The sequence below is a fragment of the Phascolarctos cinereus genome, unplaced genomic scaffold (genome assembly GCF_003287225.1).
Source record: "Phascolarctos cinereus isolate Bilbo 61053 unplaced genomic scaffold, phaCin_HiC Scaffold_7;HRSCAF=346, whole genome shotgun sequence".
Classification (NCBI taxonomy): domain Eukaryota; kingdom Metazoa; phylum Chordata; class Mammalia; order Diprotodontia; family Phascolarctidae; genus Phascolarctos; species Phascolarctos cinereus.
The window spans coordinates 77028208-77052327 of record NW_027556180.1 but is presented as its reverse complement, the minus strand read 5'-3'; the positions used below and the strand labels follow the sequence as shown (position 1 = coordinate 77052327).

The following is a 24120-nucleotide window of genomic DNA, read 5'->3' as shown; positions in this document are numbered from 1 at the left end:
GCTTTGCACACAGTAAGCTAATTAATTAATATCTGCTGATTAAAGATAAAATTTAGAGTAGGTATAAAAGAAATAAAGCTGTAGATAACTAAGGGCCTTTAATAAGAATCGGACATTTTCATAAGAATTGGTTCTTTTCTTTAGCACCAATGAAAATGTTTAAATTTGGTTGAGTGTTTTTGTATGTTGATCCTCAATTTTTTATTCGTGATAAGGGGAGCACAAAAAGTGAAATACAACACTACTTTGTAAGGAATATAACACTATTTTGTTGTTAAAATATAACAATATTTTATAAGAATAATTTTTTAAAAGTCAGGAAGGACAATGTATATACCTGGGAGTAAGTATTTCTTTATATTGCAGCTTCTCCAACTTGGCTGGGGCTGCAAGTGACATAGGAATCACAATATTATCGATGTCATAAGAGCTCTCACTTCTCAATCTCCGCCTTGTAGAATTCTGTAAAATATGATTTTACAAAACAATCTATAGTTGAATGATGTCTACTATATTTAAGGTAAACCTAAAGATTGATGGAACAGATTTGATTTTTCTAAAATTTATGTAAGTTACAATTAAAAGGTTTTGGATTCTGGCTCTAAAATCTGAAGCAGAAAGAACTGGGAAATGAGCCCAACTTTGAAATACTGTTGGTAACCTAAATACAAAATATGTATTTAAAGTCATAGTCTATTTTTTTGGATCAAATAATTAATTAAAATTGTCCTGTGCATTAAAATCCAAACCGAGTTTTGTGTGTCTACCTACCTTCTCTCCATGGCTTATTCAACATAAGCCAAAAGAACCCTAGCATCTAATTGCAGCTGCCTGGAACAGGAGTTCTTAATCTGGCATTCCGTGAATGGGTGCATGCGCATGTGTAGTGTGTGTGTGTGTGTGTGTGTGTGTGTGTGTGTGTGTGTGTTAGTATTTTGGTAACTGTATTTCAATGTAATTGGTTTCTTTTGTATTTTGTGCTATGCATTTTGACAAATTGTTCTGAGAAGGGTTCATAGGCTTTACCAGACTGTGAAAAGGGTCCATGATACATACAGAAAAGAAACCCCTGACCTAGAGGAATAATGAGACAGAGAGTAGACATTATTTAAAAATCTAAAGCATCCTAAATCTTCTTCTAAATTTTTCATTTGAAAATTATGATTGGTCTTATAGTCCAGGCTTTTTATAGGCTGAGCAATATAATTGTTTAGTGTGGAGATGTGTCATAGTTCAAATTTACTACACTTTAGCATATTAAAACAAAATAAAAATAAATAACAGGTAGATTAAAAAATTTTAAAGGGGAATGAACTAACAAAGAAAGGTTGCTACATTAAAAATGCTACTAAATGGAATGGTGGACTTCGTAGTTGGCCATATTTCATATAGCTTCATCAAGGGGAGAAGAATGTCCTACCACAGCCAGTTGATACTAACCTAGAAATCAAAATCCCTACATTTTTTTCTATTGGAATAATTCATTTCCTCCAGCATGTCGTACAGTACTTGGCATACAGCAGGTGGTTAGTAAATGTTAATAGACTGATTGATCTGGGACATATGACAGCTGTGTAAAAAGTAGAAAAGCTTCTCTTTTTGAAAAACCGTCAACAACATGATGGGGTGGAAAGAGGGCTGGCTCTAGAGTTCCAACACATCCTACTTCCGAATCATGTATTTTGAGCTATAAAGGCTCTTGGAAATCCCTCATTCTTTGGATGAGGAGACTGGGGCCCATGGAGATGAAATCACCTGCTCAAGGCAATAGAGGTAACAAATGGCAAAGCTGTAACTGGAGCCCAGGCCTTGACCTCACCCCCAGCGCTTGTTACGTCCTGCCCCATACTGCCCTTGTGCGTGACTGTGAAACCACAGGCAAGACACTGCATCCCCCTGATCCTCAGGCTCACTGTCTGTAAAATGGGCATATTACTGGGTACTGCACCTCCTCCTCAAGGTTGTTTTGAGGACAGTGGTTTGTAAAGCATCTGGTAAACACATGGTATTATTATCTCTGGGGTTTGTTACATGATAAAAGTTCTGAGCTCACTAGGCTATTTTCTTATCTTTAAAACTGAGGGTTAGGTTGGCCTAGATCATTTCTCAAGTCTCCTTCCAGCATTTGCTGCCATCATGACAAGTGTGGCCTCAGCTTCTATCCTCCTGCCTGCACTACCTCTGCTCCTGAAAAAAAGCCTAAGCAGGTTTATTTGTCTAAAGCAAGTCTCTTTCACAGCAGTGCCTACGTTAGGAAGTATGGACCTAGGCAGCACCTGGTGAAATGAACTTTCTTTCATAGTTTTTAGTCCAATTCTGAGTTCAAAAGGAACTCAGAAAAAAGAGGAAGACATGGCTAGAGGACAATGAGCTGCTTTTTTTACACAGAAAAAAGGACCTTTTGGTTTCATCAAATTCAAATCTCAATAAAATAGTTCAAATTTGCTAATACCCCAAACACCCTTCCCCCTCCCACCTTTTAAAAAATCTGAACCTGTGGTTTCATTGTTTTAGGGAAACTATGCAGATCAGCAACCGTTTGATAACTTAATAATCTTGGAGAACTGCCTGGGGCACTGAGAGGAAAAGTGACTTGTCTAGGGTCATACAGCCAGTAAATAAAGGAGGTAAGCCTTGAACCTGGGGTTTTCCTTACCCAGAAACTAGATCTTTATATGCTGTGACATGGTGCCTTTTCCCTACCTACACTAGTGGGTGAGTAAAACTGAGGGCTGTTATAGATTAGCAAAATACTCTTTCCTATGAACAAAAAGAGCCCTAAAAAAAGAAAACATACAAAAGCAGCTTATTTTTAAGACTCTTTGTAGTGCAGTTCTAGTAATCAACTAAAAATACCTACTTGGGATGAATTCTGGGTTGACCTAGATATCACATTGATATTAGTGACCGCAGTAAAACTGTCATGGGATCCTGGTTCTGTATGTTGTAAAGTAAATTCTTCAAACCTATTTCTTTCTCCTGTCAGAGAAGGAAACATCAAGAATGTAGTAAATTAAAAAGTGGTTAATGGAATAGAAACAGTTAACATTTCAAGAAGAGTAAATCAGACATATTTGTTCCAAATTATCAAGTGAGCACAAGCCTGTTCATACCACTCCCAAGAGAGAACCAATGGACTACAGAGACCTGATGAGACCGTTAGTCAATTGTTCTCTTCCCAAATACGTGTCACAGACAAAAACAAATCTTGTTATTATAAGCAATATGTTATAAAGTGCTAATACTTACCATTTTACTAACTGCTTCCACAGGAACATTTTATCACCTGTAAATTACTGTGTTTAATTTTATACCTGAGATTAACCTGGATTTAGCATATTGTGAAGTCAGCCTTTTTATAGTTTATTAACATTAGTTACTAAGATCACCCCAATAGTTACAAATTTTAACAAAAAGGGTATTAATGGCCAAAGAAATCACAAATGGTTAATTTAGAAGACTGAAACTTGGTGATAAAACTAGTGTCTAGGAGTACCATATTCATAGCTGTTACCAAATCTTGAGAGTTCTCTAGGGGTAGAAGATGTACAAAAAGCAGCATGGTACAATAGAAGCAGAACACCCACCTAGTGCCAGTCCAAATACCAAGTTGGTGTTAGAAGACCTCTATTCAAGGCCCAGCTCTGCAGCTTGCTAGCCATGTGACTATGGCCCAGTAGGGACCTAAGATCCCATTTCCTTATTTTTAAATTAGTGATAATAATACTTTCCCTGCCTGCTGCATGGTATTTATGTGGGGGTGGGGAGAGGGACAAACACTTCATAACTCATGAATGACTACAACAAGGTAGCTTATTTTGTGTAAGCATTTTCCTTATCTGCAAAACCAGAGGGTAGGCTTGGATCATCAATAAGGTCTCTTTAATCTCTGTCCTGTGATCCTGAGGTATTAAACAAGGTATAGAAATAAATGACCTTTTCTAGAATGTTCCTCAGTTTTCACATTTTTTGGACATGAACAAGTTTCTTTGAAATATTTCCTATTATTTCACCTTGATCTACAGTCTGACTTAATCAACTACTTTAACAATTTAAAATAAATATAAAGCTTTATTACTGCATCATTACCAAGGAAATCATTATGTCCAGCCCTGCCCCCCCCCAAATTCCTTACTAAAGTTCCCAAAGCCTTTACTTATTCTACTTCCTTTCTCAACACTCTCACTCATGACAAAGCACACAGACTAAGTAAAAGCTCTAAGGGCTTTGGTTAAGGACGTAATTTTTTTTTAACTAGACCACTAATTTCATTCATATAGGAGACTGTCTAATAGGATGCTTCTACCAATGTAGGGCAGCAACTCCTCTGCCCCTTACAGTCTGAGAGAGACAGCATGCTATAGGGTACAAGCATAGGAAAGCCTGGAGCTCACATCCAACCTTTGACACATAGGGGCTTTCTGACCCTAGGCAACTTATAGTCTCTTGGTGCTTCTCAGCAATAATCCTTAAATCATAAAATCTTTCAAAGTAGTAAAGTGTGACTTGAGGTTTCATTATATCATTTAATACACCGTATAGGTATGTGCAAAAATGAAAAATTCTCAATGCCTACAAGTGGGGAACAGAAGATGTACCTCGTGTATGCCCTTAACAGACTTTTCTACCTGAATTTAACATCCACAGGGCAGAGAATCTTAATTTATAACAGCAGACATTAAAACTATAACTATTAGAAGTATCTTATGCCATCAAGCTGAGAAATCTTTGAGTACAGGCCTGGCAAAGGACTGTATGTCTATCACTCAAGAACCAGCCTAACTACATCTGTGGAGACTCATCACAACATAGTCAGCCATCTTTGTTGATGTTCAGTCCTTTTAGCTGTGTCTGACTCTTCATGACTTCACTAGGGGTTTTCTTGGCAAAGATACTGAAGTGGTTTGCCTTTCCTTCTCTAATTCATTTTACAGATGAGGAAATGGAGGCAAACAGGGTGAAATGACTTGCCCAGGGTCACACAGCTAGTGTCTGAGGCCGGATTTGAACTCAGGTCTTCCAGGCCTGGTGCTCTATCCACTGTACCAGCTAGCTACCCAGTTAGCCAGTTACTATCTAATAAATTCTTGTGGTAATTAAATCATGTATTAAAGCATAAAGTAGTTGTGATCTGACTTGATAGAAAGGGTATCACACTAGTGAAAGCAGAGATATTTTGAAATATGGATTTTATTTCTTTTTATAGAAAATACAAACATCTTGATGGTACTACACTAATTTCTAAGCAAATCTCTTGGATTAAGACATAATGGTAACAGGTGATAATAGGCATCTATTATCATAGATAATAACAAAGCACCACGGCAACAAACACAGAATTTAGGTCTTTTAGTATTATAACTTATTGTGTTCCATGATTTGTAGTAATACAGCTATATCAGAGGAATAATGGTGTTAACAAGATGGGACTCTGTTTTAGGGAAAAGTCTGAGGTCATTAAAAGTACTGAGCAATTTCCCAAGTGAAATTCTAACCTATTTTCTTCCTCTATTTGATTCTAAGCCCAGTTTATTATCCATCTACAGTATCCCTCTAAGATATATGTACTGATATAGGCGTGTATATACATATATATGTGTGTGTGTATGTACACACACATATTTAGGCCAACTTTATATCAACATCTATATAGATATAAATACATAAATATAATAGATATAAAAGACAGATATAGATATAACATTGGTCAATACATATATACATACACACATACATATGCATTATATATGTGTCTATAGATAGATAGATAGACAGACAGACAGACACACAGTCTGTGAAGATTCAAAACTGAAGGTCACTGAAAGGGGAAGGAAGATATGCAGTGGCTATAAATAGGCTTCAGCATATTACAATTGATAAATTATGTGCATGAAGCAGTAGAAGATGAATGACCAGAAAAAAATGGAGGCCAACCAGTCATGTACAAAAAGGATGCCAAATTCAAATAAAAATGAGAACCTGTAACTTATACATAAGGATCCTTTAAGCCACAGACTGCTTTCATTCTAAAATGTATGTCATCTACATTTACTGTATTTTACTGATTTTGTTAAATATTTCCCAATTCATTTCAATGCAGCTTGAGAGTGTCACAGCCACATATTTGACACCTCTGATGTAAAGTATCAGAATATTTTCCGTGCTCCCCTGACACCTATAAATGCCAGGAGATCTAGAAAAACCCCCCTTCTGGAGGATTTACCAGAATCAGAGCTCACAAGGTTTGTGAAACACTTTCTAAATCTGTTTCATTTCATGAGCTACTGGGGGATGAGAAGTGTGCGTGGATGGTGATCTGTAGCATGGGAAAGAGCGCTCGCGTCAGTGAAGTTCTGGACCCATTAAGTATTATAAATGCAAATAGTTTTCATAGAGTAGGGAAGTATACCAAAAAGTTGGTTGATTTAAGATTGATCTAACACTGAATTACATTCCAACATAATTTAAGGTTCTAAATGCGGGGACTACATCATTCTTGCCTTTATATCTCTAATACTTAGCATAGTGCCTGGAACACAGTAGGTGCTTAATAAATGCTTGTTGATTGATTGAAGCGCACCCATCACCAAATGGGTAGCAGGTCAGGCTGATACTTTTACACAATCAAGGCACTACTATCCCTGCTCATCGCTATTAGCCGCTCCCAGACTGCACCTCCTAGAGTTCTTAGCGTCCCCTAGGCCACGGTTGAGGAACCTGCGGCCTCAAGACCACATGTGGCCTTCTAGATCATTGGGTGTGGCCTTTAGACTGAGTCCAAGTTTTACAGAACAGGGATTTGTTCTGTGAAGTTTGGATTCAGTCAAAGGGCTGCACTTGAGGACCTAGAGGGCCACATGAGGCCTTGAGACCACAGATGCCCCACTTCTGCAGGTGATACACAGGAAAAGACAGAGCCACAGGGCTATCTGAGCTACAGGGAATGCCAGGGAGTTACAAGGACCGTTAAGAAAGAAATTAATTTGTATTTTGGGGCTCCACTTATAAGTGATTCTTGTTAATTTTTAGGACTTCTCAGAGAAGTCTGTAATAAATAGACCTTCTCAGCATTCACTTGCATTTGAAAGTCAAGTCCCTGAAGTAGCCTGAGACTTACTCGTTGCCAATCTACAATCTTCACAGCAAGTTGGACAACAAGGACAAGAAGTCCTGAGGTGCCACCAATAGTCCAAAAAGACAATGTTCTGCTCACCAAGAATTGAGAGCTGCCTACAGAGTTTCGTTCTTCATGTTATGACAGACAGCTCTGTCTTGGCCTCCTTCTGGACTGACAACTATTCTGCACAACATGCCAAACAGTTTGGGTGCTTTATATCCCGGGTTTTTACTCCTTTAACCTACCTAGTGCTGTTTCGCTGAAGTGCCTTTTCTTTCTTCCCTGTAATATTTGTGTTGAGGTTTCTGACCTGGTCTGAGGTTTGCATACAGGCAAATATCCACTTCTCCATGGGGTAGTACTCTGTGTAATATGTGCTACAGAAAAAAACATAAATAAATAAATAATGACAAAAAATGTAAGTAGGCCCTTTTAATGAATTAATTCAAATAGACAATGACAGGTTCAATTAAAATCTGCAATTTAAAAATATCTTGTATATACAGGCTCAAAAAGTCAAACTTTTAAATATCATAATAGAGAGAAGACAAAATTACAAAATCTGGAAACTCATGCCCACCACCACCCAAACAGTTTATTGAGATGGAGAGGAGGTGTATATTAGCAACATCCACCTCTACTTGGGTTTCTCTTAGCCCTCCACCCCTTCCCCTACATAAAAAAAGCACCTCAATTCACCATTACATTTTCATGACAGGGAAGTAGATCTTGCCTACTACTCCTAACAAACTGGAAAAGCAATGCAAAGAGCTCATCCTCCTGACAGGGACTGGTCAGCTGGCACATAAAATCCCAGAATGCAAAGCAGCCCAGTTTCCTTTGTCTGACATTAAGTTCAGTTCCTTCTCTACACTAGGAGCCATCAGTCCTCTATCTGTGTTGCATCAACTAATTCAGATCTTAGATTTTTCAAACCTGCTGCAAAGTTCAGAGTTGTGAAGATTCCCTTCCCTAACCACTCCCACCACTCAGCCAAATTTGCTTTTACATTTCCATTTGGCTCATCTGTAACACCTTTCTCATTTGAAACATTTTACAGGTCAATCTTGTTTAGATCAAAAGAGAAAAAATTTCAGCTTTCTCTGCTCACAAAGAAATATGCCATTGGCAAAGATTTCCACAGGCAAAATTTTTGTTTCTTAGTTCCTAAAAGTATTATCAGCAATATGTCTAGAATAATCCAGGATACCGAATGTATCAAAATTTTTTAAAAGTCTGTCAATGTAAAACTGTTAAAATAAAAATAAGGAGCACCAAAGAAAATCAAAAGCCTGGTTACCTGTGCACACAAAAATCTGCTGAAAACTGAAAATTTTCCAGGGAAATTGTGACCAATAGAAAAAAATAATTCATCAGAATCAGCAAATTCTTTACACTTCCATTTCCATTATTTTCCTCTTATTACTACACCTACAGAGAAGGTAAATTATTATTCTCAAGTAACATCTGTTAATTTCCCAATTACTAACATGTTATTATGTCACAGGATACCAATAATACTCAGATTAAATTCAGTTGTACTCCCTCAATTTTAATCCTTTACAATAAATAGTAAGTTCAAGTACATACAACAATATTTCACAGAAATACAACCTAAAGTTCATAAATGTGGTCTGTAAAATGAAGGAAAAATTTGAGACTGTCTTTCCTGCCTCAAATGGTATATGCTTAGGATAGGTGGAAAAGTAGATAAAGCTCCGCCCTCGGAGTCAGGAGGAGCCGAGTTCAAATTCAGCCTCAGACACTTGAAAACTCACTAGCTGTGTGACCCTGGGTAACTCACTTAACCCCAACTGCCTCACCAAAAAAGGGGAAAAAAATGATATATGCTCAAAAAGTAGAAATTAGCAGGATAGAGTTGAGCCAAAAATACCTCTAAGATTTTTACATAGGACATACCAGTTGAAGGTGATAAGATGCATTCATCTTCCAACAATGTGCTTTCAGCTGGATCTCCTTTGATTTCATTCTTTTTTAACAGTGTTTCAAAATGTAAATGAAGTGGAACATCTGAAAAATGAAAAAGAAAGTAAAAAATGCTTTCCATCAATAAAAGTTACATTTTGTGGATGAAAAATTAGTTCTTTTCTTCTCTCTATAAGCTGCATACTATTTTGGGAAACAGTAATAATTTTGAAACTTATAAATATAAGATTTGGCACAGAACTTTTCTAAATGAGCTGTTAATAATATTTTGGAAATTATTTAAATCTACATTACTAACCTGATATACAAGATCAGTAACATTTCTAAATAAATGTAGAAAAAATACAGTAAAACCCATAAGCCAATACCACCAATTTAAAAATATCATGTAAAAGATATGCAAAGGCATTCAAATTCCTTGATGCTTGTTTGATTTCTAGAAAAATGGAAAATTAGATGTTCCAAATGATTCCACTAAAAATGTCAGGAGTCCCAGAAGTCTTAGTGCAATTTAAAGCTTTAATAACTTCAGAAGTACAGCCACAAACACACACAAAAAATCCAATATTTGAAATGATAATTATTTAAAATTTAAATATGAATATTTCTTATTAAAATTTAACATAACCAACATTTTGTGTTAAATATCATTCTAGCTGACTTTTGAACTTTGTTATAACTCATCAGCTGCTACTCAGTGAATGACAAGATTGAATTTGTAACCTTAGCCATAAGATCATCCAAAGAATAAGGTCTTGATGCATGCATGACATTTTTGACATGACATCAAAAGAAAGAGTCTAATGAAGACAGATTAAGTGGCTGAGGTGGTCAAACAAGAGACGGCGCATAAGGATGAGGTACCCCACACAGCTAAACTTAAAATTAGTTATTCATTTTATGTAATGTATACAATTAGTCATAAAATTATTTAAAATTTCCAAAACTAAAAAAGTCTAAATGAAATTTAAATAAACTTTCAATTGATATTTTTCATAAATTTGTAGTATTCATGCTCTCAAGTCACCAAAGCTTAAAACTGCACTAAGACTTTTGTGACATTCTGTCACAGCAAACGAGATAGACTGAAAACTCATCACCCACCATACTTTGCTGTTTGAGTCAATGAAGTTTTATTGAAATTTCTAAAACACTGTAAAGATACTGAAATGATAGCTGTCACAATTCACTTATCTTAATACTATGGTAAGCCTACAACTTATTTCGTCTCTGCTTTTACAAAAGTTAAATGCCTACAGTGACATATTCTCTCTTTTAAAGATGAACAAGGAAAGGCAATGCTTCATTATATACATGAGTACTTCATACCTGTCTTCCAGCAATTAGAAAGGAGCTAACTAGGAAATGAAACATATTTTGTATGTTAAATCATTTTAACCTACTAAGAAGGCAAAAATAAAATAATAAAAAAGCATTTATTTACAAAGATAATTAATCTGGTTTTGAGATATACCCTCTGATGTAGGTGTAATTCTAACCTTAAGAGAATGATTTTCAAAGACAGAAGTTGAAGCTGACTAAGGGAAGAGAGAGAAATGAGAGTGGGCACTGTTTTAGAAGTGGAAAGGAACTGAGTGTGAGTCCTAAGGATAGGATTCTTCTTCAGGACTGTCAAGAAGTAAAAGGACTTGTGCATTTTGTTAATCCCTCTAGCAGACATAGTGACTACCATGGAGAAAATCTTCCAGGAGAGATACTTGAACAAGTATAAATACATGTTACGAATCAAACTGATATTCACTTGAATGAAAGTCTAGCAAAGAGCCTTTTCAGGAGACAGAAAGTTAAAGGTGAGAAATGTAAAAAGTAAGGCACAGTTGCCAGTAAAGCCTTTTCTAAAAATTTTGGAGTTCCAATGTAGAAAGAAAAGGATAAGAAAGTTTGGACCCCCAGGTCAAGGAGCCTAAGAAAATGATCAGAGCTCAGGCATAAAGTGAGAAATAAAAGTAACATTCAAGTTCCTAATGTAGAGAAGAATAAATAACTCATAGTGATTTTTTGATCAAACTACTGAGTAACAACTGACATTTCTAGAGTGCTTTGAAGTTTCCAAAGTTCTTTCTTCACAAAATCCTGTAGAGTAGGCTGGTAGTATAAATATTATTATCCCCATTTTAGAGTTAATGAAACTGAGGTCAGGAGAGATTAATTGGCTTGACCATATCATATGTAAGACAAGACCAAAACCTTAGTTTCTAGACTCCAAATCCAGTACTCTAACCACTATGGCATACAACCTCTGAGCTTGGCATGGCTAGATAGGCAGGGAAGGCAAGACATGTTTTCATTTTCCTAATACTTGGCAGTTCCAGTGTGGTCCAGGATGGAAAGTCCTGAGCAGCAGAAAGTAAAAACAAAGCGGTATCCAATAGTCACTCAGTGCCCTTCTTTATTAGGTCAAAAGCTATACACGCCTCACGATAAAGAGAATCTTTTTAAGAACTCCAAGATAACATAAGATTGTCATCTACCATAACAGACAGCAGAGATGATCTTATTCCATCTTTGCAAAAACTCAGAGCAAAATATTGGCCACTAATATTATCTGGTTAGGAAAAGTATATCTATGCACAATATTATATTAAGAATTCAGATTACTAAAAAGAAAATAGTCCAAAATGTAAAGAAGAAAAATCACATTTTCCTACCATTGAGAAACATTTTGGTATTGTAGATAGCATTAGCAAAAAGTATTAAAGATTTAACTAATTCAAAAGGAAGTCAAAAGTTAGAGCCTTCATACAAAAATAAAATAAATTGGTTTCTGATGTATTTCATGAATTTATTAAGCAGAACTAGAATACTAACTTAGTGAAGAATTAGACCTGTCCAATTCTGAGAAATTGTATGTATACAATAACTAGTAAAGAATGATAAAAGAATTCTTGAGAAGAAAACTTTAATAATTTTACAGATGTTACATTTAAAATGAACAAATTTCAACATTAAAAAGTTTTGTTAGTCTACTTGGAAATTCCTTATGAGGTGGTTTACCTGATGGGAGTGATAAAACAGAATGGAAAGAGGAGTCTAGCTCTGGTACATGTTGTTTTAAAATCTCAGACTTTGCATTGTGATCACGATTATTCCAGGTTGAAGCTGATATCATGCAAGACATTGGTGTAGCATTATGAAATTGAGTTTCTTTGGAAGGCAAAGCCTGAAAAGAAAAAACACAAAATAAAATGAAGTAATAAACTGAAATAAGAATTTTACTTTCTAAAACTCATCTAGAATAAGGAACACTTCAAATGACAGTAACAGTATCACACAACAATAGAGCCCTGTTTATTTAAGAAGTACTTTGCACAGTGTTTGGTACATAGTAGGCACTTAATAAATGTTTATTGACTATTTTCAAATATCTAGAAAAGGTAGGAAAACTTGGTGAATTTTCTAAGGTTCCTTCTATTTAAATTTATCACCTTCTGGTGGCTGATATTTGCCAATGCCCAGTTAATTTAACTGAAATTTCTCCTTCAAGGATACCAAGGATCTCTTAGTCAGTCAGCCAATAAACATTTACTCAGTGCCTTCTATTTGCTAGGCAATGTGCTAAGAGCTGGGGATACAAGGAAACAGAAAAGATAAGCCCCGTACTCAAGGAACTCATACATAATCTTATAGGGGAGACAACTTGCAAACAATTATATACAAATAAGCTATAAACAAGATTAACTGGAAATAATCAACAGAAGAAAGGCACTAGAATTAAGATGGATTGGAAAAAGTTTCCTGTAAGTGAGGTTTTAGCTGAGACTTGAAGGAAGCCAAGAAATCAAAGAGGGAGAAATGAGAAGGGAGATCATTCCAGGTATGAGAGGACAACAAGTGAAAATGTTTAGTCAGGAGATGAGTATCATGCAAGGAACAATAAGCCATATAAGAAGACTGGAGAAGTAAGGTAGTGCACATCATGAAAGGCTTTGAATGCCAAACAGGGGAGGTTATATTTGATCCTGGAGTTTATTGGGAGGGGGCAGGGTGGAGAGGAGTGACATAGTCAGACCTGTGCTTCAGGAAGTTCACTTTGACAGCTGAATGGATGATGGACTGGAATGGGGAGAACCTTGTGGTAGGGAAACTAACCAGCAGGCTATTATAATAGTCCTGGCACAAGGTGATGAAGTTCTACAGCAAGGTGGTGGGAAGTCTCAGAAGACAGAAGAGAGTATATATAAGAGATATTACAAAGATTAAAAACTACAGGTCTCGGTAACACATTAGATTTGAAGGAAAAAGAAAGTGAGGAGTTGAAGATGACACCTGGATTGCAAGCCTAGGCGACTTGGATGATGGGGATACCACTGACAGGATGAGAAGTTTGGAAGGTGGACAGAATGATTTAGGGAATAGACAGTGAGTTCAGTTTTGGACATACTGAATTTAAGATGTCTATGGGACATGCAGATTGAGATGTTCAACATACAGTTGGAGATGTGAGAGCTGAGATCGGCAGAGTGGTTAGGGCTAGTCAAGTACCTTTCAGAATTGTCAGCATAAAGATGATAATCAAATTTATGGGAGCTGATGATGAGCTCACCATGTGAAATAGTATATAGAGAGAAGAGGGCCCAAGACAGAGCTCTGTAGGATACTTGCAATCATCAGGCATGAACTGGAAAATCTAGCAGAGGATATTGAGGAGAGGTCACATAAGTAGGACAACCAAGAGAGTAGAATCATGAAAACTAGAGCAAAAAGAGAATATCAAGGGGAAGAGGGAAATTGACAGTATCAAGAAAGGTGAAGAATGAGAAAGGCCATTGGAGTTAAGAGATCATTGCTAACTTTGGAGAGGACTATTTTGGTTGAATGATCTGGTTGGCAGCCAGACCACAAAGAAGTAAGTCTTCTTGACCTCTCTGCAGCTCCTGATGCTGTTGATTACCTTCTCTCACAGGCTACTCTCTCCTCTTTGGGTTTTCATTACTTTTCTCACTTAGTTCTCCTACCTGTCAGAGCACTTCTCAAGTTTCTCAAGGTTCTGTCCTACGCTCTCTTCTCTTTTTTTCTCTATACTCTCTCACTTGGTGATTTCATCGGATTCCAGCAGTCCAAATATCATCTCTATGAAGAGGACTCTCAGATCTAGATACCCACCCCTAATCTCTCTTGGGAGCTCTAGATGAATATCACCAATTGCCTATTGGACATTTCAAACTGGAAGTCACACAGGCATCTAAACTCAACAAAGTTCACTATTTCTCCCTCTCTTCACTCTGTGTCCACTCCTCTTTTGAATTCCTTATTACTGATAAGGGCACCACCAACGTCCTTCCGGACACCCAGGTTTAAAAGCCAGGTAACATCCTTGACTCCTTACTCTCACTTAACCCTATATGTCTAATCAGTTGTTAAATCTTGTTTTTTCCTCAACAATCACTTTCAAGTACATTGCCCAGTCATCATCCCATTTTAGGGCCTCATCACCTCTCATATGCATGAGTGAAATAACTTCCTAATTGGTCTCCCCTGCCTCAAGTTTCTCCACACTCTAACCTATTCTCCAAATAGCTGCCAAATAATTTTCCTAAAGCATAGGTTGGACTATGTCTCTCTCATATTCTATGAGATCCAGAGGCTTCCTCTTAATTCCAGGATCAAAAATTAATTCCTGCTTAGTATTTAAAAGCTCTTCACAACATGGCTAAGTTGCAGTCCAGCCAGAAGGGCCTTCTAGTTTTTCCTCATACTACAATCTATTACTAGTCTCCCTGTTTTTATACTGATTGTCTGTCTCCAATGTCTGGAATACTCTTCGTCCTCACTTCCACCACTTGGGATCTTGGGCTTCAATTAAATTGACTAAAATGCCTAAAGCCTTTGACCCAGAGATTCCATCCACTACAAGGCATATACTCTCAAGGAGGTCACTAACAAGAAAAAAACTCCTACATACAGAAAAATACTTATAGCAGCACTTTTAGTGGTAGCAAAGAATTAAAAACCAAGTAGGTGCCCTTTGATTGCAGAATGGCTAAGCAAATTGTTTTCGGTGAATGTTAAATGGGATATTACTGTAAGAAGTGATTAAAATGATGATTACAGGAAAGCATAGATTCATAAGATCTGATGCCGAGTGAAATACGCAGAGCTAAAAAAAGCAATATATGCAATGACTACAATAATGTAAATGAAAAGAACAAACACCAAAACCAATCGAAAGTAAATGCTGCAAAATTATAAGAGCAAATGGGACCCCAAAGAAGAAATATAAGGCAATGTCCCTAACCCACTCTTTTGTAAAAGGAGGGTCACAGATGTAGAACCTTCCAAAATTTTTTAATGAATTAATCTGTTTTGTTGATTGTTTTTTCCCTCTTTCTCTTTCTTATGGCTCTCTGGGTGGGGAGGGGGAGAAGGATAGTGGGAGAAATTTTAGTGATGTAAAAAAATAAATCAGTAAAATTTTATTTTAAAAAAATCAACTCTGGCTTCCTTCAAGACTCAGCCAAAATGCCAACCTTCTCAGGAAGCTTTCCTTGGTCCCTCTAGCTGCCAGTGCCCTCCTCTCTACTGTTACCTTCCATTTTCTATATTCCTAGTTATGTTTTTTTGAGAGCAGGGTCAGCTTTTTCTTTGTATCATCAGCACTTAGTGCTGTGCCTGGCATATGGAAAGCACTTAATAAGTGTTTGCTGACTAACTGATTAACTGTAGGACAGTACTGAAACTCATTAGATTTAAAGTCAAAGGTCCTGGCTTCATATCTCACCTCCGCTACTTAGTAGCAGTAAGTGATGCTGGGTCAGTTACTTTACCATTCTAAGCCTCGACTCATCTAAAAGTGATGGCACCTCTGAGGTGCCTTCCAGCTCCAAATCCATGATCCTGCAAGTCACTGAAAGTCAAAAGAGGGAGCAGTGTTGTAGAAAGGAACTTCAAGACAGAAGAAGTAGGTTACAGACTAGACAAGTCAGAGTTTAAGAGTGAGCAGGAGGTACAACTGAGCCTGAGGAACTTCAGGTACTCTTCCTTCTGCTATACTGGGTGGCTCTCAAGTTTCTCTCTCCCTCAAATTAGAATGCCAGGGAATCTCTTCACTGAGATGATGCCTAGTTTACCACATTCAAGTACATAACAGTATTTAAATAGAAATATGAGAGCAAACGATGAATATGTATTATATTATTGAAAAGCCTAAGTTTTTCAACACAAAGTTTTCATTTCATAGCAAGAGTTTTACCAATACCACATTCTTCCTAGAATATTAGATATCTTTTATATGTTAAGTTTTAAATAGTTTATATTTAATTAAAACCTTACAAAGTATGTGCATAATCTACAAAATACATCCATCTAACATAAATTATCTCATTTGATTGTACAGGACTGCTGACATTTAAATAGCATTTTAAAGGTCACAAAATAGCTTCTTCACAGTAACTCCATGAGATAAGCATTACAAGGGTTGTATCATTTTTAAAGATCAGAAAATTGAGTCACAGAAGTAGATTAAATGACTTAACCAAGGTGACCTGACACCAAATTTAGTGTTTTGGGGTTTTTTTTCTCATGAAACCATATTCTCATAATGTTTTTAATTTTTATTTTGAAAGACTTTTAGCCTTGAGTAGTAGCATGGCATAGTAGATAGAAAGGAATACCAGGGTTCATTACTGCCTCTGATGCTTACAGGCTGAGGGGCCCTGGGCAAGTCACTCAAGCTCTCAGTGGTCTATGAGCTCTTTAAGACTTTTAAGGTGTGGAACAGATATTGATCTATTATTGGTAGATGGAGTTTCCTCATCTGGGAGTCTCCTAAAAAAATATAGATTCAATCACCAATCTTATTTATTTAGACTTATCAAATTCCTTGAATTGTCCAAAAGTCTTCCCCAAAACCAAATAAACTCTTAGTTCCTTGACTAAGTTATTTTTCACCCTCAGGAATGCTCACAGTCAAATTCTGCTTGCTGCTATGTACCATCTCCCACATCCAAAGCTCAATTCAGGAGTATATGAAGACATTTATGCTTAGGACCTAATATGATTCTTCTTTAATAGGTACACTAACAATTTTGACTCACCCCATAGTTGTTCTGTGCATTTGGTGGTATACTTCCATGAGGCATAGCACAAAGCATAAGATTTAAAATCAACAAAGAAAGAATGTTAGGCATTCTTGGGAGGGAAAGAGTACCATAAACACAATATAAACAAAGTTCATGTTTTGTTTTTGTTTTTTTAGATCATCACTTTTTTAATACAATTTTCTGACTCTAGGAAACACTTTAAACAGTCCATTACCACCAATGGAAAATCTATCTTTGGAATAAGGCCTTTTCTTTCTCCCAATATTTAGTAGGTTTTAGTAAACAAACTCCAAAAAAAAAAACCTTTTAAAAACTTTGATCACTCCTCATCAGAATGGGAATAGAGACAGGCTCTTCATGACAGCATTGACTATACGGTAACTCAATTTTATTATTAACAAATAAATGATATTTCTTAGGTACTCAGAGTGTATAACTGTGCTGAGTGTTGGATGTAGGTTAAAAAGACAAACAGGTAAAATCCTAATAAAAGCAAGTTTACAGCTTCTGAGCTCTTGTGTTCAACAATAACCCTTCAGTCTTCTCACCTCTCCCAATCTCAAAAATCCTTAATTACTCAAAAAAAAAAACAAAAAGAGATACTTCAAAGGCTCCAGTAACTTAAGAGGTATCATAGAATTGCAAAATTGGAAAGAATCTTACGTGCTATCTACTCCAATTCATACCTGAAAAAAGTATCCTCTCTACAACATACTCAATAAATGGTCACCCTATGTTTGCCTGAAGACCTCCATGAATGGAGAACCACAACCATTCCCCTCTTGTTGGACACTTAGGTTGTTTCTAATTTTTTGCAATGATGGATAATGCTTCTATAATTTTTTATAGTACTTTCAAGGTATATTCTCAACAGTGAAATTGTTGGGTCAAGGGACAATGGAACCTTTTCAAATTGGCTTTCAATCTCCCACATGCTTGTTATCCCAATTACAACATTTTGCTTTTTTATTTGTATTTCCAAGGCTTAGCACAGTGCTTTGCACATAGAAAGCATTTGAAAACTGCCCTTCCTTCCTTTCTTCTTTCCTTCCTTCCTATTTATTCATCTGCAAAATGAGGAGGTTAGAGTCTATCGATTTCTAGTCCTCTTCCAGCTCTAAAGCTATGATGCTATGGATACTGTGCCTCTTTTAATGAATCCTATTTGCATGGGCTTTATGGATTCCCATATCATAGTGCTGAATCCTACTGAGTTTGAGGTCCATTAAGACCTATATTTTTCAAACTATTATCTATACTTTTCCATCTTGCTCTTGCGAAACTGATTTTTTAAAACCCAAGAGAAAGAATTTATATTCATCCCTACTAAAATTTATCTCACTGAATTCAGTCCAGCGTTCTAGCCTTTCAAAATCTTTTGAATCCTGATCCTACATTCACTGTTAGCTATCCCTCCCAGTTTTGTCATAAGCAAATTCAGTAACCACAACATCTATACCTATATCCAAATCACCGAGAAAAATGTTAAATTGCATACGGCTACATATAAATCCCTGGGGTACTCAACTAAATATCTCCTTCTAAATAATACAACAATTCACATTTATAAAATGCTACTATATATCAGGTACTGTGCTAAGTGCTTTATAAATATCTCATCTGAACCTCACAACAACTTTGGGAGGGAAGTGCTATTACACCTATTTTACAGCTGAAGAAATTGAGGCTAAGCGACTTGCCCGGGGTCACACAGCCAGTTAAATGTCTAAGGCTGCATTTGTCCAGGCCCAGCAGTCTAGCCACTACATCACCAGCTGCCTGTAGAAATAAAATTTTTAATAACAACTATTTTAGTTCAGTCATTCAGTCACTACAAAATCCACTAATCTGTACTATTAACCCAGCCAGTAACTCTGTAGCTTGTATGAAAGAAGAGCAAGAGATCTGACTAAATATTTCACTAAAATCTAGGTAAATTATGCCAGTCTGTCAATAAACATTTGCTAAGTGCTGAGGATACAAAAAGAAGCAAAAGATAATCCCTGCCTCCAAGAAGCTCATAATCTAATGGGGGAGAAGACAAGCAAACAAATATATACAAACAAGCTATATACAGGATAAATAGGAAATAAGAGAGGGAAGGCACTAGAATTAAGAGGGGTTGAGAAAAGCTTCCTGTAGAAGATGGGATTGGAGTTGAGATTTAAAGAAGCCAGGGAAGCCAGGAGGCAGAGATGAGAAGGGAGAGCATTCTGGATATGGGGGACAGCCAGAAAAAAAGGCCTGGAGTCCAGAGATAGAGTATCATGTTTGTGGAACAGTAAGGAGGCCAATGTCACTGGGCTGAAGAGTGTATGCTGGGGACTAAGGCCTTGAAAGGATAAGAAAACTGGAAATGAAGGAGGAAGCTAGGTTATGATGGAGGCAAAAGGAGCCATTGGATTTTACTGAGTATCAGGGTAATATGGTCAAATAGGCATTTCAGGAATATCACTTTGTTAGCTAAGTGGAAGATGGACTACAGTAGAGTGAGATTTGAAGCAGGCAGAACCAGGAGCAAGGAGTGGGTTATGAAGGCATGTAACAGAGTGGTGGCAGTTATCAGGAGAGAGAATGGAACATGTTTGAGAGATGTCACAAAGGTGAAATTGACCAGTCTTGACAACAGATTGAATACAAGGGATGAGAGGCAGTGAGGAATTGACAATGACATGTGGGTTTTGAACCTCGGATTAAGGGGTGGGGATTGTGTTGCTCTTAGTAGTAAAATTCTTCATTTCTGCCATAAATCAAAGTTCAGTTCACTGGCCTATAATTTGCTTACCCTATTTAGTCCCTTTTTTTTTTTAAGACCAGACATTTGGCCTAGTCTAATCCTGTGGTATTTCTCTTGCTGCTGACTATCTTTTAAAGATTACTGACCATAGACTCAGAAATCACACTTGCTTTTTGTTCACTTTGCCTGGAGCTACGAGCTCTTTTATTATCTCCTCATCCACCTTAGGTATCAAACCTTCCAAATGGCTAATTTCCAGACCAAAGGTCATCCATCTTGGTAGGGAAAACAGAAGCAAAATAATTGCTAAGAGCAGCTCCAAGCCTTCCCTCTTTGATTCTCCTTTTCCCACCAACAGCTTAAGACAAATTGCAAACCCATGACTTTGAGCTCGGGTATTCTTGATGATATTCTTCCAAGATCACGCTAATACCTTTAGCATTCATCCTGTTACCTTATTTCCATCTTTTGTACATGGTTTTTTTTTTTTTTGGTTGGTTGGTTCTCATATATCCACATCAGTCTTTCCATCTCATCCATCTCCCTTCACCTCCACTCCATCCCATATTTCTTCCACATCAAAACTGTTTCTCTTTGTGTCTTCTGAATTTCATTCTTGAGAACATTCAATACATACTTAGCTTCTTTCTCTTGCAGAATTTTAGACAATAAAATCCTTGCCTATCTTTTCTCTGAACCCTCTGAAGTCTTTTCTCCCCAAATCTAGGGGACAAAGTATGACTATTCTTAACTTTGCTCTCCTTTACCACAAATTATAATATGAAATGATCACTTTGTCTCAATGTCCCCATAATTGTCACAAAAGCAACCAGTTCTTCCTTCTTGATAAGATCACATCCAGGACAGAACTTCCCTGAATTCATTCCTTCATGTTTTATTCTTTCTCTGACTTTAAGAGTGGATAATTTGTGGTACCTCAGGAAATGTGCCACTATTCCATCCTTCATAAAACGTACCTATTCTTTGGCCTTTTTCTCTGCCTCCCTTCTTCCCTTTCTAAGACTTCCTTCACTTCATTTCTTCTGTAAGTTCTTGGGCAACCAGTGTTAACTAGTCGCTACTAAATTTTCTAATTTATTAACATATGTAAGCAAGTGTACATATATATGTGTATGTATAAGGCCGTGTTCCAAAAACTTTTAACTTGGCAATTTGTTACATAGGGACAGGGAAGGACTGAGAATTAGTATTCTGCAGAAAAAAACCTTATTTTTCTTTTTAGAAATATAATCATTACACTTTTTGCCTGAAGAAAATTTTAAGTTAATTAACAAGGGCTTATTAGGCACTTTTATTATGTGCTAGTCATCACTGACAAAAATTCAAAAGTGTGATATTTCCTTCCCTGAGAATACAACAAATTATAGGTTAGTAAATACTAGATACATACCAAATAAACACACAATTTTTAGGGGTTGAGCATAAACAACTGAAGGAATGAGGAAAACCTTCTTTTCAGAAGGGACACTTGAGCTTTACTAGGGATTCCAAGGGACATTATGTGAAGAAGGAAAATATTTCAAGCATATGGGAAGAAGAGTCTGTGGAAAGGCATGGAGGTGGGATTGTCATGCATGGGAAATAGCACATGGGCCAATTTGGACAGACGGGAGAATGTATGTAGTAAAGTAATATAAAACTGGCCTGGAAAAATAAGCTGGAGGCAGATGATAAGAGGCTTTAAACGTCAGAATAGTTTGTATCTTGTCCTAAAGGCAATGCAGGAGTTACTGAAGCTTCTTCAGCACAGTAGTAAAATGATCAGACCTGTGATTTAGAAATATTATGTTGAAAGCTATATGGAGAATAGATTAGGGAAAGGAGATATGGGATGGAGATAGACAATGAGGAAGCTCCTGCAATAGTCTAAGTGAGAAATGATGTATAGTGTAAGTAGAGAGAATGCCACAATGCTTGGCAACTGATTAGATATGTAAGTTGAAGCATACCAATGAGTCAATGATTACTGATAGATTTCTGAAATGAGTGACTCAGTGCATGATGATATCCACACAAGAAATAGTGTGTTCAGCTGTGGCTGATCAGTCCAAATTGGAAGGCTCTACCACAGGTTGGACACAAGTAGTCAGTTAAAACATTAGGGATGGAGATGTCTCTGGATTTGTGAAGCTCACATTTCCTTTGTGCTACTGAGAGTCTGCTTTGTTCACGGAGTACAGCACCTTCTTTGACGTGGTTACACCAGACTGAGTGGCCCTGTGCCAGAGCCTCCCACTTCTCATAATCAATACTAAAGTTCTTCAGAGAGACTTTGAGAATGTTCTTGTGCTTAATGTACACTTCTTTTGACCCCTGTGTGTTTGCCTTGTGCAAGTCTTTTAGGTAATTATACATTTGACCATGAAGAATAAATAAAAGAACATTTTTATATCTGTGTGAAGCAGATGCGTAGTACCCAAAAGGAATGCAAAGTCTAATTGGCATGCATAGCATTATTATTTTCTTTTGCATTTGGCTTTTTTATATACAATAAATCACAAAGGGAACAGAACCAGACCTTCTTTCAAAATCCAAAGTACATCCTGAACAAAAAAGATACTCTTCAGCTAAGGAGATTACTACTAGGGAATTATCAAGATCAGAAAAATAATTTTTAAAAAGTTGTAAGAAAAGGCAGAATATAATTAACATTTCCATAAATGGCTATTGCATAATGTCTAATTCTTCAAAAGAATATTTTTAAAAATACAACTCTCCCATTCAAGTTAAATGCTCAAAGAATATGAAGTTTTCAAAAGAGGAGATGCAAACAATAACTGTATGAAAAAACTGTGCAAAATCATTAACAATCAGAGAAGTGTAAATTAAAGTAACTCAATGGTATCAACTCCTACCCACAAACTATCAAATTAACAAAAATAGTGAAAGTCAATACTGGGCTTTGGGAAGGTAAGTACGCTAGTTCATTGCTGGTGGAGCTATGCATTGGTCCAATCAATGTGAAAATCAATTGGAATTATGCAAGAAAAATTGCTAAACCCCTCATATTCTTAGGCCTAGAGATATTATTTAATGAGATTCTACCCCAAAGAAGTTAATGTCAACAAGAAAAGCCCCTTCTGTATGAAAATATTCGTAGAATCCCTGTTTGTGATAACCAAATGCCAGAAACAAGATATGTATCAAGTAACTATAGGGAATGGCAGAACAAATTGTGCTGTATGAACATAATGGGATGCTATCGCTGTAGAAGGAATATGAATATGAAATGTTCAGGGAAACATGGAAAACATGTGAAGTAATGCAATTCAAGTCAATAAATATTTACTAAGTCTTTGCTATGTGCAAGGTGCAAGGCATTCTGCAAAGTAAAGAAAGTGAAACCAAAACAACATATAACACAACATGTGAATGAGACAACACTAATAGGCAGCAAAACTCAAGTCAAATAGAAGATGAAGTTGGTGGGTACCACAGTTTCAGAGTTAAAGAACAGTGTTTCTGTTAACAGTCCTTAGACGACAGAAGTGGGAAGTCACACATTTTTTCAGTTGTAGTCATCCTATGACTAGAAAGTCCAGCTTAACCACTATGGAGGAAACATGTCTGGGTGCTGAAGAGAAAAATCTGTTTATCAAAACAGCAATTAGAAAGGTGGTTCCCTTGCTGTGTTTATCCTAGACTATATGCAAATTCAATCATCATAATACTCTCTCTAATGTCATTTTGAACATGCTGCTGTTGGCTGCTTTATTCTATTCCCTATATCCCTTACAAATGCTGATGCTATTAGCAGTGATACTCTGGCTTAAACAACTTGAAAGTACTTTTCTTATCAGGTAAATGGTTCCTTTAAACCTTTCTATTCTTGATTCATCAGGGTCAAAATATTAATCAATAGCTAGATAACTCTACTTGAAGGGATACTAATAGCTTTCCTTTTAAATATCAATGAAGAATTGGTTACACTGTCTATAACATATTTTTTCAGAAAAAGCCCCTTCAGTCAACCCCTAACTCTAGGAGGTTCTTCTACACACCTACATTAATAAAATAACCAATGTCGTTGTTGCTCAGTTATTTTTCAGTTGTGTCCAATTCTTTGTAACCCCATTTGAGGTTTTCTTGGCAGAGATATTGGAGCAGTTTGCCATTTCCTTCTTTAACTTGTTTTACAGATAAGGAAAACAGGGTCACACAGCTAGCAAGTGTCCAAGGCCAGATTTGATCTCAGGGAAATGAGTGTTCCTGACTCCAGGCCTGGCACTCTAACCACC

At 36.7% G+C, this 24120-nt stretch overlaps 1 protein-coding gene across 3 annotated transcripts in view; it reads right to left on the bottom strand.

Moving 5' to 3' along the window:
* The window catches only part of KANSL1L (KAT8 regulatory NSL complex subunit 1 like), a 141948-nt gene that overhangs the window by 17948 nt on the left and 99880 nt on the right, over positions 1-24120 (bottom strand). For all 3 annotated transcript variants that reach the window (XM_078147388.1, XM_021008773.2, XM_021008777.2), the window contains exons 6-10: positions 12080-12245; positions 9038-9148; positions 7363-7494; positions 2861-2979; positions 338-462 (exon numbers count right to left, since the gene is read on the bottom strand). In XM_078147388.1, the coding sequence (XP_078003514.1) occupies positions 338-462; positions 2861-2979; positions 7363-7494; positions 9038-9148; positions 12080-12245 (653 nt within the window). The remainder of the gene's footprint in view (positions 1-337; positions 463-2860; positions 2980-7362; positions 7495-9037; positions 9149-12079; positions 12246-24120) is intronic.